This window comes from Balaenoptera musculus, chromosome X (assembly GCF_009873245.2).
Source record: "Balaenoptera musculus isolate JJ_BM4_2016_0621 chromosome X, mBalMus1.pri.v3, whole genome shotgun sequence".
In the NCBI taxonomy this organism is placed as follows: Eukaryota; Metazoa; Chordata; class Mammalia; order Artiodactyla; family Balaenopteridae; genus Balaenoptera; species Balaenoptera musculus.
In genome coordinates this window covers 70,290,726-70,307,043 of record NC_045806.1, presented here as the reverse complement: position 1 = coordinate 70,307,043, position 16,318 = coordinate 70,290,726, and the positions used below count along the sequence as shown (strand labels likewise).

At 35.2% G+C, this 16,318-nt stretch overlaps 1 protein-coding gene across 1 annotated transcript in view; it reads left to right on the top strand.

Moving 5' to 3' along the window:
- Nucleotides 1-13,944, top strand: part of CHM (CHM Rab escort protein) — a 169,439-nt gene extending 155,495 nt beyond the window's left edge. Inside the window, exons 16-17 of the mRNA XM_036839292.1 lie at nucleotides 4,594-4,754; nucleotides 10,619-13,944. Of these exons, the coding sequence (XP_036695187.1) occupies nucleotides 4,594-4,754; nucleotides 10,619-10,810 (353 nt within the window). The 3' untranslated portion in view covers nucleotides 10,811-13,944. The remainder of the gene's footprint in view (nucleotides 1-4,593; nucleotides 4,755-10,618) is intronic.
- Nucleotides 13,945-16,318: the final 2,374 nt, after the last annotated feature.

The window sequence follows — 16,318 nt, the reverse complement described above, 5'->3', positions numbered from 1 at the left end:
TCATATATCTTCATTTTCTTTGGATGTTATGTTTGTTCAGGCAACCATTTATTTACCCCTACCTATTGTATTTCCTTTTAGTTCATCTTCTGTGTGTCTTGTTTGTTTTCTTTGCAAGATAGTGCATAAAGGGGCATTTACATTTACATAGGAAAACAAACTGCTCCATTCTCAGGAGCTAATATCAATATAATTAATTTTTGGGGGGGCTGCTTGAATCAAATTCTGCAATCTGAAAATTTACTTCACTTTAGTTTGGAATTTAATTTGTTTCATATTTACTTTTTTTCTTCATTGGAAAGTCTCATATAAATGTATTGTTAAAAATTTGATTGCAGAGTTACGGTACACAATAATATTCCTAAATGTAAAATGGAATCATAGTTTTATCTTTGGCTTTAGTTACCTTGCTTATAAAAACTCAGAATTCCTTCTTTATTTCTGAATGTTTTCGTAACTTTTGGTTGTAATTTCATTGTGTGGTGGTCCCAAATAATATACTAAATTTGAATATTGTATCATTGCTCTTCACTTTTTAAATGCATTTTCTTTTTTTAAAAATCGAGATGGGGAAATTACATATTCATTACTTAGCATCCTCTAGCCATTTTAGATTTTTAAACATTAATCTTAATGGTTAATGTGATCCCATTTTGAAATGATGTATTGTTTAGAACCTGAGTGAAATTCTTTAGTAAGAACTATGTGCTCAGAGTGGTCCTCAGGTGCACTGAGGCACTGAAAAGCCAGTTTTCACTGACACATAGGCCTTTTTATCATCAGGATGAAGTAGTGGTCATATTTTAATTAAAATGTCAGAACAAATACTGTTGGAGTTATTGAAAATGAATCACCAGATAAAGTGAGCACTGGGCCATGGCAGGTCAAAGAGGCAAAGTCACCTGGAGAAGAGAACTCAATTCATTTTCCTGCCTAAATGAGGAAGAAGGAACTTTATGAGCAATATGAACTTTTAATACATTAAAGCACATTCTTCTCTGTAGCAAAAGCCCCTATTTTCACAGATTGATGGCTTTTACTATTATGTTTTAATTATTTGACAATGATATGAAACTTTATGCTTTAAAGCTTTATAAATATTTTGTTTTAAAATGTGTGCCAGAGGAATAACATTATTTAAGCTTATTTTCTTTTTTTTCGACTTCTATGTTCTGTGTAGTGCTGTGCTTCATGAGCTTTTGTGAAAGTCAGCCTAGTCACTTTGCAATGAAGTATATTTATCGTATTAAAAGATAATGTTCTCTTCTCAAACACAGTACTTCTTTGCCTTTGTATCTGAGGAATCCAATAGCCTTGTGAAGGTATTCCTTCTATTCCCTCTCCTTCTTACTTGTTCATGTTTAAGATATCAGCTGGAGCTCTTGACATATGCTCTGTCTTAAGAAGCAGTTGTACTAGTACTTCTAAGAGCCCTACTTCCCAGGCTCCTTTAAGAACATCAGAGATCTCTAAACTCTTCCCTACTTCACAGTCCAAGGAAATTTCAGATACTTTATGCTTAATAAACCTGATTCTGCAGGTGAGAAAATGAGGTGATTGCTCACCATTCATATGTGCATTAATTCTTCCAGATTCCATAATATCCTTCAAAGCACGGGTAGAACTTTCCTAAGTGGTTTCTTATTTTACCCAGGAAATTGAGATTTTTCCATACAAATTGAAGCAAGAATTTCATTAGTACAATATCTTCAAATGTCTGCAGTGTAATATCATCACTGCACCATCTTCTTTCTCTTTTTCGCTCCATTGGGCACAGCATGTGGCGTTATCTCATTCTATCTCATTCAGTTCCTATCTCAAAAAAGCAGCACTGCCTAAAAACAGGAATTCCCCTTATAGGTGTCATTTTGAAATAGGTGGCTGGTGAGGGTGTTTTTACTGAGCTGAGAAGTAAAATGCCTTATCTTAATTCCTTTTTGTATTTGTTGTGTCCAGTCTAGGTCACAGCTGTGGCAGTCTCCTACTCTCTTGGTCTTGTGCTACTGTGCTATGTTGCTAAAATAGTTCACTCTCTCCCTAAACATGGCATGCAGCTATAGACTATTTGTTGCTTTTATTTGGTGTGCCACTGTTGATTTTCTTCAGCTTACTTTATTCTGTACTTGCCCCAGTTTAATTAGCCCAAGATTTTATTCTAAATTACCTATTACTTGTTTAGTCCTTTGCACAATCTAATTGAATGAAATGAGCTATTACAGAAAACCAATTCTGTTTCTGGCCAAGTGATGTATTCCTAGCCAAACCTCGACAGCTTTAATATTTTTCTGACAATTTTGCACTGCACAATTGCATGTTATTTTTCCAGCTATCTCTCTGCCTTCCAGCTGGCCTCAAAGAAAGATGAAGCAATTACATGTTTCTTTGAGGGTTTTAAGGTCAAAGCCCGATAACTCCCTTGTATCTAGAGCATTTATCTTCAGCCTATGTCAACTTTTCATCTTCCTCTCGGTTTCTTTTCAAAACTTTAACCTCTATGAAATTTCTTTCCTATAATTGAATTATTCACTTCCCCTAACTTTTATTGAGTGAAAGCCCTCCTCTGAGCTGGAAGTTTCATAAAATATAAGATAAGCTCTCTTAGTATATGCTTAGAAATGGAATGAGCAATATTAAAGGACTTCCAGACCTTAGCTCACTTTTCTGCAATGCTCCTAGAGTCTGGTTTCACAAGTGATAGGCAGTATGTTTAACTATCTTCCTGTAAGATTTACTGAAACTAAGCTCACCAATAAATTTACTAAGAGCCATATGGTTTTAGCTGTGAAATATGAGTCTCTTATGTTCCTTTGTTTTGTCAGTAAGTAGGTTTTGCCACCTATTGTGTGCTTTACATGAAGTTAGTGATACCTTAGACTCATAGATCTTAGCATTAGAAAGGGGCATCTTAAAGGATCACTTCATCCAGAGTTTCTTCATCCTATCACATTAATAATTATGGATTATTCAGGATGAACTAGAAAAAGAACATATTTGGTATTGTTGTAGTGGAGATATTTTAAATTAAGTATAATAAAAAACCTATTTGTTCTGAATTGGGGAATGGGACATTCTTTTTAACTGAGGAACGCAATTTGCTAACTTTCCTACACTGATTATAAATCTACCAATAAGAGTTAATTAACTAGATAATTATACCTTTAGAATTTTCTTTATGATTCACAAGGTGCCTTATGGTCTTGGGTAATAGTCATTCACATCCTTTATTATCATTGTACAGAATTTGAATTTTTCTTCAGATCCAGGCTAAGAAAACACTGTAGTCAATAAATATATTCACAGCAATATTTTCTGTTTTCAACCAAAGAAAATATAATTATAACACTTCTAAAGAAGAGAGGCATAGAAATAATTATTAAGGTAGCAAGGATTAGGCTTTAGGTATTGAGATTAAGAGAGCTGGATCTTTTAATAAGCACATCATGCTTTGATTATACCTGAAAGCAGAATTAAAATTGGTTCAGAAATTATTCATTGAGCATCTGTTATGTGCTAGGCTCTGTATTAAGGAGCATGAAAGAGCAAGAGAATAAGGACTAAGTCTACTTCATCTTTGTATCCCCAGCTCCTAGCCTGATGCCTAACACATAATAGATGCTTGCTGTAAATGAGAGAATGTGCACTGAAAACAGCTTACAGTCTCATAATCATATTTTTGTTATTTGTTTGTTGGTTGGCATTACTTTTGTAATCTAGTAGGACAGAGTGTTAGTGAGTTAGGATATCCAATTTTTAATCCTGTATATACTATTTTTTAATAACAGCTTTATTGAGCATCACATACCATACAATTCACCCATTTAAAGTATAAAATCCAATGTTTTTTAATGTATTGTTCAAACATCACCACAGTCAATTTTAGAATATTTCCATCACTCCAAAAAGAAACCCATACCCCATACCCATTAGCCATTAACCTGCACTTACCCTCAATTCCCCCACAGCCCTAGGTAACCCTAATCTACTTCCTGTCTTTTTTTGAGGGGGGTGGGGCAGGCATGCCACGCAGCTTGTGGGATCTTAGTTCCCCAACCAAGGATTGAACCTGGGCCTCGGCAGTGAAAGCACTGAGTCCTAACCACTGGACCGCCAGGGAATTCCCCTACTTCCTGTCTTTATAGATTTCTCTATTCTGGTCATCTTATAATCCTGTATATAGTATTGACTTACTTTATAATTTTTTAAGTTGGTTTATGCATGTGAAACATAAGAAAATCAATTTATGTTAACTTCTCACTTCATTGGCATAATTTAAAGATGAATGTGATCATAAGCGCTTTCATACTGGTGATGAGAAGAGAAATCCAAGGGAACATGGTTGGAGTTAAATCTAAGTAACTTACTAATAATCAAAATAATTTTTAAAATCTAACTTGTCTTAGGTTGAAAAGCCATCATTGCTTGAAATATACACATGTATTAGAGTGTGTGGATACAGATTTACTATAGTTTACATACAAAGCTCTGATTTACTACAATATATAGTCGTAGCTTTGTTAGCAATTGGCTACATGTTGTAGTAATTGAGAGGCATGTTGTGCTTTAGATGTAAGTAAAATTTATGTCTACATTTAGAAAATGAAGAAGTTGAAAAGCCAAGACTTCTGTGGGCTCTTTACTTCAATATGAGAGATTCTTCAGACGTCAGCAGGAACTCTTATAATGATTTACCATCCAACGTTTATGTCTGCTCTGGCCCAGACTGTGCTTTAGGAAATGATAATGCAGTCAAACAGGTAAGGCTGTTGGTGTTTCTTGGTTTTATGTTAGGAAGTTGGTGTGGTAGGGAAAGTGAATTGTTTTTTCCTCTAGGAGGTGGGAAAAGAAACTAAAAAAGCATCTCTCTCATTTAATACCATCTCTGCAATTTGCCCCTAAACTTTTGCTCGGTGAACAACAAAGCCACTTTAATATCAAATATTTTCACATTCTTGAATATAATGATGAACTACAAGAGATTGTTATGAGTTCCATTGTGGGAATAAAGATAGAAGATGTTAGAAATACATATTCAGAAAAATGAATTTATAATGCCAGTATTCTAAAGAAACATTGCTTCTAATTTAAATGGTGGCCTATCATTGTATTTTGAAATACACAAACTTTTTCCTCTGTAAACTTGAGTCATTTCATAAGGAGTGTAACTAGTAAGGCATACAAAATGTATTTTTAAAATGGCACATTTTTAAGGCACATTCTTAACCATGGAAAAGAACATGTAGTTTTTCACAATTAACATGATTCCTTTCATGTTTTGACACAAGCTGGTGTCCCAAAGCTACTATAATAGATGCTGAGGAGTAGCACTCCTGGGCAGGGCTATGAATAGGTACGGGGCAGGTGACACAAAATGCCAAAAGTGAATTATGAGTCTACTAAGCTGAAAATTCATATGCATGTACAAACACACTTTTCTGTGCTTGACAGGAAGAGAAGAGCAGAAAATACTGTTTTTTAAGGTATAAGTCTAAACTTTTCACCAATATAGTTGGCGCATCTGTTTATTGAATCAATAAATGGATAATTTAACGTTGTTCTAAGACCACAGATGGAAGTTTCATTCCCACTAGTGGTAGGGATCTTATAGGAGCAGATGGCCTTTTTGAGCCTTTAATCTAATTTTTAGGCATAGCGGCAAGGCCATGACCTATACATTTACAGTTTTTTACCAGATTCTTTGTTTCTCATCTTCAGAGTCTAGTGGTGATCCAGGATAATCATATTTAGTCAGTGATAACAAACAAAAATAGGAAGTCACATCTCTCATCCATCATTTATTCTGTTAGTTTAATAGCAACTCAGGATGGTTCAATATGTACATTTATGGCTTAAAATGGCCAAGTCAGTTTTGCTTTGATGGTCCATTGTTTTCCAAGAAGAAATTACCAGCAAGTTATCAGCCAGGTAACTTTATTCCTGAGTGAACTTTAATGGTTTTTTTTAACCAAAATGGAAGGCCTTAAATAAGGACTTAATATAGAAGTGCTAATGTGATCTAAACTGCAAGCTAAAAGATTATAATTAAAGGATAATTTTATCATGAGATATTGATTCCCAAGAAGATAGACTTGAGTACAGTGTTTTCACAGAAGAAAACAGTAATGATGCTAGTTTGGGTGCTAATTATTATATACTATTAATTATAAGTAGGTTTATATTTGTTATACAGCTTTTAACCTCACATCAGTTTTGGGAGAAATATTATAATGCCTACCTTAAAGGACATCAATAATAACATTTAAAAATAGCCAGTTTATTCAGATAAACTGTGTTCTAATTCCAGTGTATCATGCTGTGTTCATCCCAAACACTAACTGATGACTCTGTTTTCCAAATTGTCTCTAAAAGCCCTCAGAACATCACCTAAGCTTTGCCTGTGTAGGAAATATAAGTACCTGCAGATTTCATTTTTCTTTCTTTCTCTTTTTTTTTTTTTTTAAATAAAATGCTTCATTTTGCTAGTTGGCAAGTTTGCATCTGCCCTTCTTATTTGTAAGTGTATAGATGTTGAATAACATAGACCTATCTCTCTTGTGTTCATATGAAGCTATTTATGATTTAAAGACATATGAAAAATATAAAGTAATCTGATCTGTTTATTACTTACAAGTTAAAAGTTGTGTGCAGGAGCATACCAAGATATTCCCTATTATGTGAATCTTTCTGTGACTTGCTAGTTTTTGTAGTTTATGTTACTCCAGTTTTTTTCTGAACCTGACATAGATATTTCTTTTCTTAATACAGGGAGTGTTTCATTTACCCACAGATACTGATGAACAGACTAGTCTATAGTCCCTACTTGTCTGTACTCCCAAGCCAGTGATAGCTCCCTCCTTCTTCAGGAGCCCCCATTGCCTAGGAGCTGCCACTGCCTTGGGAACAAGAATAGTTAAATAGTACTGTACTCTGTATTATACTTAAGGTATGAAATGGGTTATATTGGCTGATGTGGACTGGGCTGGCAGTCTAACCACCATGTAGAATGTTGTTCATATGGACAGATCAGCAACTTGCTTATGACTTTTGGTACATAATTTGTAAGTTGAAGACCAGCTTGATAGGTTGTAGGAACTGTCAAGTTGCTCACATAGTGCAGTAGCATTCACTTTCTCAAGCCATTGAGGGAGAGGGCAATTTTAGGTGTCATATCTTCTGAAGCTTCCATTCATTGAGCATTTTCTATATGCCAGGCATTGTCCTAATCATCTCGTATATATTATTGTATTTGGTTCTCACAACAACCCTATGAGGTAAGTATCTGTGACATCCCCCTCATTTTACAGATGAGGAAACTAAGCCCCAAAGGGGCTAAATAACTTTTCCAGAGATCACATAGCTGGTAAATTTTTTATCCAAGATTTAACCTCAAGTCTGTTGGACCCCAGTGCTTGTACACTCATCTAGTATACTATGCTACTTTCAACTCGTTAATGCAGATACATCCTAAATACATTAAACTGCTAGATTGACAAAATATTTGTTTGTTTTGTGTAGATGTATGTTAAAGAAACATAGGAATACCTAAATAACTCAACGTGTCCTCTCTGTACTTCCCAATATAAGGAAACTAATTCACAATATAATTAGCCCTTTTTAATTATTTTAACCACATGAAAGTCTTTACCCTTTAAGCTAACTTCTGGCTTTAAAAGAGCAAGGAAGATTAAAAGTTGACAATTAAGTACTCTGAACCAACCTCTTGGTGACAACTCTTAGAACTGGGGCTTAGTTGGCAAATGAAATGAAGTTCACCAAGAAGCATTAGACAGACCTTCCAGAAAGTGGCAGTTGACCCTAAAAGGTTCCAGCAGTTGGAAAGAGGAGAGACTTGGGAAAGGCTGGAGTCTGGCTGTAGGAAATTGGCATCAGAGAGGGCCAATGGCAGTGAGCTGAAGGTGGGATTTCCACAAGCAGGTAGAACACAAATAAAAGCAGGACGGCAACCTGCAATTGGTTGGCGGTCTTAGGACACACATTGTTCATGACAGGGATATACAAAAACAGGTCGAGTGGGATCCAGCCACAGGGACTGGAGTTCAGGAGAAAATCTATCCTACAGGGAGGTGGCAAAAGGGAGACAAGGTGTGAGATACAGAGGAATTGGAGTAGAAGTAAGAGGAACAGTAATAATAATAGTAATAATGATAATTGTTACAATATTTATATTCAACATTTGTATAATATACGGTTTCTAAAGTTCTTCCATTTATATATATATATATATATATATATATATATAATATATATATATATTATATATATAAATATATAAATATATATATATAAAAAGAGAGAGAGAAAGAGAGAGTCTACTCCATGCCTGGCACTAAGGATTCAGAGTTAACTAAAACCCAGTCATTATTCCTGGGTGAATCACTGTCTGGTAAAGGAGAAAAACGTGTAAACAAATGACATTGCAGTGCGGTATATGCAATAAGAGAATGATATCGAAAGTATAAAAGTAATATAGAGGAGCCATGAGTTGTATCTAGGAGTCAGAGAACCTTACAGGGAAGAATATAAAAGATGAGTAGCAATTCTTCATCCAAGTGATAGACAATCAAATTGATAGCATTTGCGCCAGCCCAGGGTGTAACCATCATGGTATGTTTAAGAAAGTACCAATAAACAGGTAACAGTGTAGCAAAAAGCCTGAGAGGCAGAGATGGGATGAAGAAGAAAACTATGAGACCAGAGAAGATAGGCCTGAAGGGTGTTGTTTGCCATAATAAGTATCTTGGATTTTTATCCTGTTAGAAGAGTTTTAAGCCAAAAAAAGGCATAAACAGAATTTCATTTTCCACTGACCCTTCTAAGGGCAACATAAAGATGGATTACACAGGGGAACCCTAGAGGCAAAGTGACCAGTCCAGTTCTGAGATGTTGCAGTTGTCCAGGGGAAAGATGATGCATGTCTGGTCTAGGTCTCTAGTGGAGGAACAGGTGGAGTCAAGAACTAAGAGATAAAATTGATAGGATTTGCTGATTGATTGCATGCAGAGAGTAAAGGAGAAGGAGAACTTCTATAGGCAGAGAAGGTAGAGATAACAGACACAATGACCATTAGAGGAACTAAAGTGTGAGGTAGAGGCTCTGTCTGACCTCAGTCCTGCTTCGAGGGACTAAATGTCTCCAGCAAAGATGTATATGGTAAGACCCCAGGATGGAAGCAAAGCAGGCATCTCAAATATTTAATTTCAAAATATCCATAATAAAATGGCATGTCTAAAAATATCACTTTGAACTATACTTAAGAAGGAAAGAAGCTATTTTTCTCTCCCTGCCCCTTCTTTCAACTCCACATCAAAGCTCAAAAGTTTCTGCTTAACCAACCCTTCACCCTATCCCAAAGATACTGGTTTTATTCACCTGATGTAGGAGTTTACCAGCTATAGATGGCCAAATGGCAAATAATTTCGATTTTGCAGCCCATATAATGTATTTTGCAACTACTCAACTCCACCATTGCAGTGCAAAAGCAGCCGTAGACCATAGATAAATGAATGAGAGTAACTGTCCCAATAAAGCTTTATTTATGAAAACAGGCAGCAGACTGGATCTGGCATGTGGGCCATAGTTGTCAACTCCTGGCGTAATGGATGACCTTGGCGTGTACTTTGGGAAGAGGGGTTGAAGTGGTACAGACAGACATTGTAACCTTTAAAGCAAAACAAGCATATGTTTAAAACCCTTTAATGACGTTCTTTTACCAGTAGGCTAGAGTGCAAGCTCCCTAGCCTGTCAGGGACCCTTATCTAACAAAGAACTGTATTCATCTAAATAATAGTAGGAATATGTTTAGAATAGAATAACAGTGCTACCAGCCACATTTACTTTCTTGTATGTGTGTGTATTTGTTGTTAATTAAGATCACATTTACTTTATTATTCTCTTACCCTGCCAGACTAAGCTCAGCTTAAATCTCAACATTTTAATTTATGTTATTATTAATAACAATGATTACAGTTTCCAAATAGAAAGGCTTACTCTCTGCCATTCTATAGGCAAGGAGAGCAAGGCTCAGAAGCTGAGTAAGCATTCCCCAGATCACATCGCTGCTAAGTGGCAGAGCCAGCATTTGGGCATGGTTATCTATTCAGTGTCCATTGTCTTGGACTCTGTGTTATATTCCTCAAAGCACAGGGAGAGGAAAATTAGAAAAGCAAATAGTTGAGCAAACAGTGAAGAATTTTCTTGATTTGAACAATGACTTGTTAAACTTAGTATATGCTAAATTAGACTGTACAAATATCACAAACAGGCTCTATTAGGAAATTATATAAAGGATATTAAGGGAAATTATATTTCTGTTGACATGTAGAATGAATGACCTTAAAATCTCAACTGTTTGAGCACTTTATAAAGAGTCTTAGCAAGTACTGATATACTTGAAGGGTGGGCCTGAATGAATGTATAAATTAGAGGAAGAAAAGTCATGGAGTTCTGAAAGCAGTTTTTAGAAGGTCATGTGTGCTGTGTAAAGTTCTATAACTTAAAGAAAATTTTAAGGGTGATACTTCATTTTTTTGATAGTTCCAGAAAGGCACATACATTTTAAGTTAATGTTCAAAAACTCTTGTGCCCTTTCTTCCCTGGCCAGGCTGAAGCACTTTTCCAACAAATCTGCCCCAACGAAGACTTCTGTCCACCCCCACCAAATCCTGAAGACATTATCCTTGATGGAGACAGTTTACAACCAGAGGCTTCAGAATCCAGTGCTATACCAGAGGCCAACTCAGAGACTCCCAGGGAAAGCGCAAATCTGAGAAACCCAGAGGAGCCCTCTGAATAACGAGTATGCACCAAACTGAATAGCACATTTTGGAAAATCCTCCTAGCCTCAGAGTCCTCTTGATGGAAGAACTGTTTGAAAAATGTTACAAAGCAGCAGCCAGTTGACATGCAGAATTACCAAGAGAAACAGATGATAGAAATCCAAAAGGGAATTTTCCTTAAAAAGGACATTCCAAGACCACAAAACACTTGTAAAGCACATTGACTTGCCTGATTTAAGATACCAAACCTGTGGAATTAGCAGATAAAAATTATAAATGGATTGATTCCTAGAAATATAGCTATGTTTATGAAAGTGATCCTATGCATTGTTAATAATTCTATGGTATTAGGACAGCTTTTGCTTGCCACTTTGGATCTTTGTTTGAAAACCACATCTTCAAAATCTGCTTACATATTTCCTTTGATTATTTGAGTTATATTTTCTTTATGGATATGAGCATCGTGACACAAATGATAAAAGCATGCGTAAATGTAGCTGATAAAAACTAAAGTGTCATGATCCAGGCAGGAGCCTATGCTTGAAATGGAGGTTTGCTTTGTTTTCTATCTTGAGTATTGAAAATGCTAATATTAAAGTAGACATTTTTACAAACAAGTCATGAGTTCATTACTCAGTGTTTTTTTTTTTCTTTTAAATGTTAGTAGTGATATTTGTATGTGAATCCTGAACACACTAGGAAGACTCAATACTGAAGAAATGGAAGGAAAGATTTGAATAGGCTCATTGGTATTTGGAAATTCTGTCTAGTCGAGTATCTGGAGCACTAGCCTAATTGTCTATGGACCTAATTTAGTCCTAGCTATGCCACCGATGATATTAAGCAAATTGTTTAACTTCTGGGCCTCAGTTTCTCCATATGTCTACTGTATGAGAATGATTTTGAAGATAAATGCAGTGCCATCCTTAGAATGGTTTTTCTGGAATAAAAGTTGTTTCAGAATTTTCTCATTGACTTGAGGGTGAATATCAAAGATCTCATGCAGCAAATAATTGTTTGCTGTCACCTCCCCCAACACAATAGATCATAGTGTTCTTATTGCATTAAGCTTTTAAAATAAAAATCTATTTCCTTAATTAGTATTTTATAGTTTAATAGAAAAGTAAACATAGTAACGTGGAATTGTGGTTTTGAATCTTGATAAGGAAAACAGTCTATAAACTCTTCATATTCCTCTTCTAGTAGGTAAACCTGAAACCACCAAGGACTCTAAATAGAATATGACAATTGGTAAACCCTAATATGCACTTAACATAAAAATATAAGGGCTGTACATAGGCAGCAAATCTAGTTACAGTGATAGTGCCTATATTAAAATCTTTCCAAATTCCAAGCTCTAATGGTTTACCTTTTTTGAGCAATAGTTTGGACTCAACAACTTATTTCAATAAATAAATACATTAAAAGTGTGTTGTCATGCAGTCTGGCCTATCTTGCTGATCAGAGAGCCATGGCTACAGTAGAAAGCACATAGTTCTTACATACTTCAGCTGCAGCAGGGCTCTGACCTCTCCAGATTTCAGAGAAGATCTGTCAGGTCACAGCCTCATGAGAAATGGAAAGAATCAAGGAATGTAGCTCTTTCCTCACCTTTTAAACCCCCTGCGGATATAGCTGAATCCAGAAGAAAATCTTCCCAGCCTCTCAGGCTACTCCTAATCCTTCTCCCCATTGCATAGCCTCTCCCCTATCTCTTTAATCCCCTCTATCCCTTTCTTCCCCTTTTATAATGTTATACAAATCAGGGACAATAGAATCACATTATAACCTACTTTGTTATATGGATTCAGATCTATCTTAAATCATATTTCCTGAAACCCAACTGCAGCATGCGCTAAATGCACAATACATACCTATAAGCACCGGGTATTGGCTCTGCCCCGCAGTACCAGCAATATAAAAGCTTCCACTATATGAGAGTATTGAGTCTGAATACAATTGCAGTAAGCTGCACCAATTAAGATATTGTACTTTGTTATAGTCTTAGAGTTAAGGCCTCTTGATGCAGCATGCACACTTATGTAAACAGCCAATCAGGTACACCCAGAATGACTAGAAAAATACTGATAGCTTTACTACAGCTCTGTAGAACAATGAAGGAGATATTCTGTGGTCTCATGGCCCAGTCCATACTGTACCCTATTTCATCCATTAGCCAGCATCGGAATTTCTCTTCCAGGTTATTTATTAAATACTGTTGAAATGTTTAAAAGCTCCTGAATATGATTAGTGATGATTAAGATAATACACAACTGTTAAAAACCTGTTGTTAGAGAACTTTAGATATTTCCTGTTGCCTCAGAATGTAATAGAAATTATTCTAAGAGCATTCTTTTCAGCTATCTTAATTACTGCAAATACTTGTTTTCATAGCTTTAAAGGAAAACCTTTTAGTTTTGTTGTAAAACCGTAAGCCTGAAGTCATATGAATAAAATATAGATGCTGTATGTGATGCAGAAATTTCAGTAGCTAATTTTAAATTTTGAAAATAGCTATTATCAAAGAATTTTTATTCATGTGTTTAAAATGTTTATGTTATGCATGCTTCTTATTAACCGAAAATGATAATACCATTCAGTTTAGTGATCAACATGAAAACGGGTTACTAACCCTATGTTGCTACTGTATTTTTGTCTAGTTGGTATGCCTGCCCAGAAAAAGATAGATATATATGATATGTATATTACAAACATATATTTTTCTATAGGAAAACTGAGTTATAATTTCTCTGTCTTCTATGATATCTAGCTGCTCATAGGAAAATAGTCATGTTAATGGTTAACTTCTGGAATAGTAGTTTCTGAGATGGGCAGCCCTTTGTGTAAAATAATGGCCACACTAATGATTAACTTCTGTCACAGCTGTAGTTCTGGAGAAGGCAGCCCTTTGTCTAAAGTCCTAAAAACCTCAAAAAAAAATTTGTTGAAATTTGATTGCTAAATAGTAGTGATCCTTCAAAGCAGTTTTCTTACAAATAAGTTATTTACTGCTATTGGTATTGGATAATTTCTCCTCAACTCTTGATTGATTTTCTTATATGCATTTCCAAAAGCATGAATATATGATTATTCATAATTTGCACACTGTAACAGTAAGTTTTCAGAGGAAATAAAGTCTGTTTTTAATGCCTTTCAGGCGTGGTATCCTATTTTTTAATATTAAAATTTTGTATATATTCCAAGAAATTAAAAATTGTCTTGGAACTGATTTATTTGTTGATACCAGTCTATTACTTAAATTCTTAGTTAATTGTCCAGCTGTATACTTGGTTTTATTTCTAGGCATCTGCCAACTGTGTCAGGTCTCTGAAAAAGGCAATCAAATGATACATGGGTATGATTTACTTAGCTTACTTACTTTACTTAGGGTATGATTTAATTTCTAGATGCCAGCATCAGATCTCATTCTGTTTGAAATCAGTGTTCTGAGGCATGGGATATGGCTTTACAATACATTACCTGCAAACTGTTTTCGCATCTCACTTAGTGTATGAGAATCTGAAACGTTTTTCTTATTTACTTGGTGAATGAGAACATGAAGTGTTTTTCTTTGTGGTCGTTGAGTCCCCAACAGCTTACTTGCAGCAGATAAGAGACTGCTGATGTTCTTTTCATGCAGAAATCATTCACTGAACTATGATTTGTTCTTGAATCAAATAATTAAAGAAGAGTGACATTTTCTGTCAATTCCAAGTCGTTTTTAAACCTTCCCAGACAGGACATATTCAAAAGATAACATCATTATTTCAAAACTGGCAATTTATCTGTGAGATTATTAATGAATCAAGTTTAAGAAAGATAAGGTTAATTGAATTTTTAAACAAATAGCTGTATTATCCTTCAAGCACCTTGGAGTTCATAAGAGTATTTACACTTTTTTTTTCTTAAACAAGTGTTTTGGTATGTTTGAGTTCTCTTCTTTAATGATGGCTTTTTAAAAATGCAAGAGGTTTAACACAACATCCCAGGTCACACTTTGAAGGCCACTTTTCTTTCTATTAACATAGTTTAGCTGTGGGGCTGCAATGAGATGCCCTTCCCATACAAGTTGCCACGTCTGCTCTTTCTGGTGATGATGACTTTTAGGACCATTTGACAGGTAATCATTAGAACTTGAATCCTAGTAGACTGGAGGGTCTTTTCACCTATCACTACAGGGAGATTTATGCTGGTAACACCTATTAATGTTAATAGGACTTGCATGTGTAAATCCTCTTCCCGTCAATGAGACAGTTGACCCCTAAAAGAAATATTCTTTAGAGATGGACAACTTTCTACTCGAGAAGCATTAGTGAATTGTTCTATTCAAATTTTTCATGTGGGAAAAAATCGCAAGACTATACTAATTCAGCAGAGGATTTGTAGAGCTTGAAAAGGTGAAATAATAGCTCTTAGTTTTCTATTCACATTCTACTATATATTAGATACTATTACTCTTCATGTTATCAACATAGCATTTTTCTCTTATTTTCACTTATTTTTATTATTTTCTAATTAAAGTATAATTGACATTTAACACTATGTTAGCTCCAGGTACACAACATATGATTCAATATTTCTATACATTACAAAATGATCACCACGATAAGTCTAGTTACCATCTGTCATGATACAAAGTTATTAAAATATTGACTATATTCCCCATGCTGTACATCTCATCCCCGTGACTCATTTATTTTGTAACTGGAAATTTGTACCTCTTAATCTCCCTCACTGATTTCACTCATCCTCCCCACACTCCTCCTCCTCTCTGGCAACCACCTATTTTTCCTCTATCTATAAGTCTATTTCTGTTTGTTCATTTGTTTTTTAGATTCCACATATAAGTGAATTAAAAGAGTATTTTTATTTCCTGCCTGCCTTATTTCACTTAGCATAATACCCTCTAGGTGCAATCCCTTTCAAACCACCAATAATAGCATTTTTCACAGAACCAGAACAAATAATACAAAAATTTGTATGGAAACACAAAAGACCCCCAAATAGTCAAAACAATCTTGAGAAAGAAGAACAATGCTGTAGGTTATCACCCTCCCTGATTTCAAACTATATTACAAAGCTACTGTAATCAAAACAGCATTGTACTGGCACAAAAACAGACACATAGATCGATGGGACAGAACAGAGAGCCCAGAAGTAAATCCACATTTATATGGTTAATTAATCTATAACAAAGGAGGCAAGAATATACAATGGGGAAAAGAGAGCCTCTGATAAATGATGCTGGGAAAACTGGACTGCTTTCTCACACCATATACAAAAGTAAACTAAAAATGGATTAAGGACTTAAATGTAAGACCTGAAAATATAAAACTCTTAGAAGACAACATAGGTAATACACTCTTTGACATCAGTCTTAGCAATATTTCTTTGGATCTGTCTCCTCAGGCAAGAAAAACAAAAGCAAACAAACAAATGAGACATCAAACAAGAAAGCTTCTGCACATCAAAGGAAACCATTGACAAAGTGAAAACATAACCCACGGAATGGGAGAAAATATTTG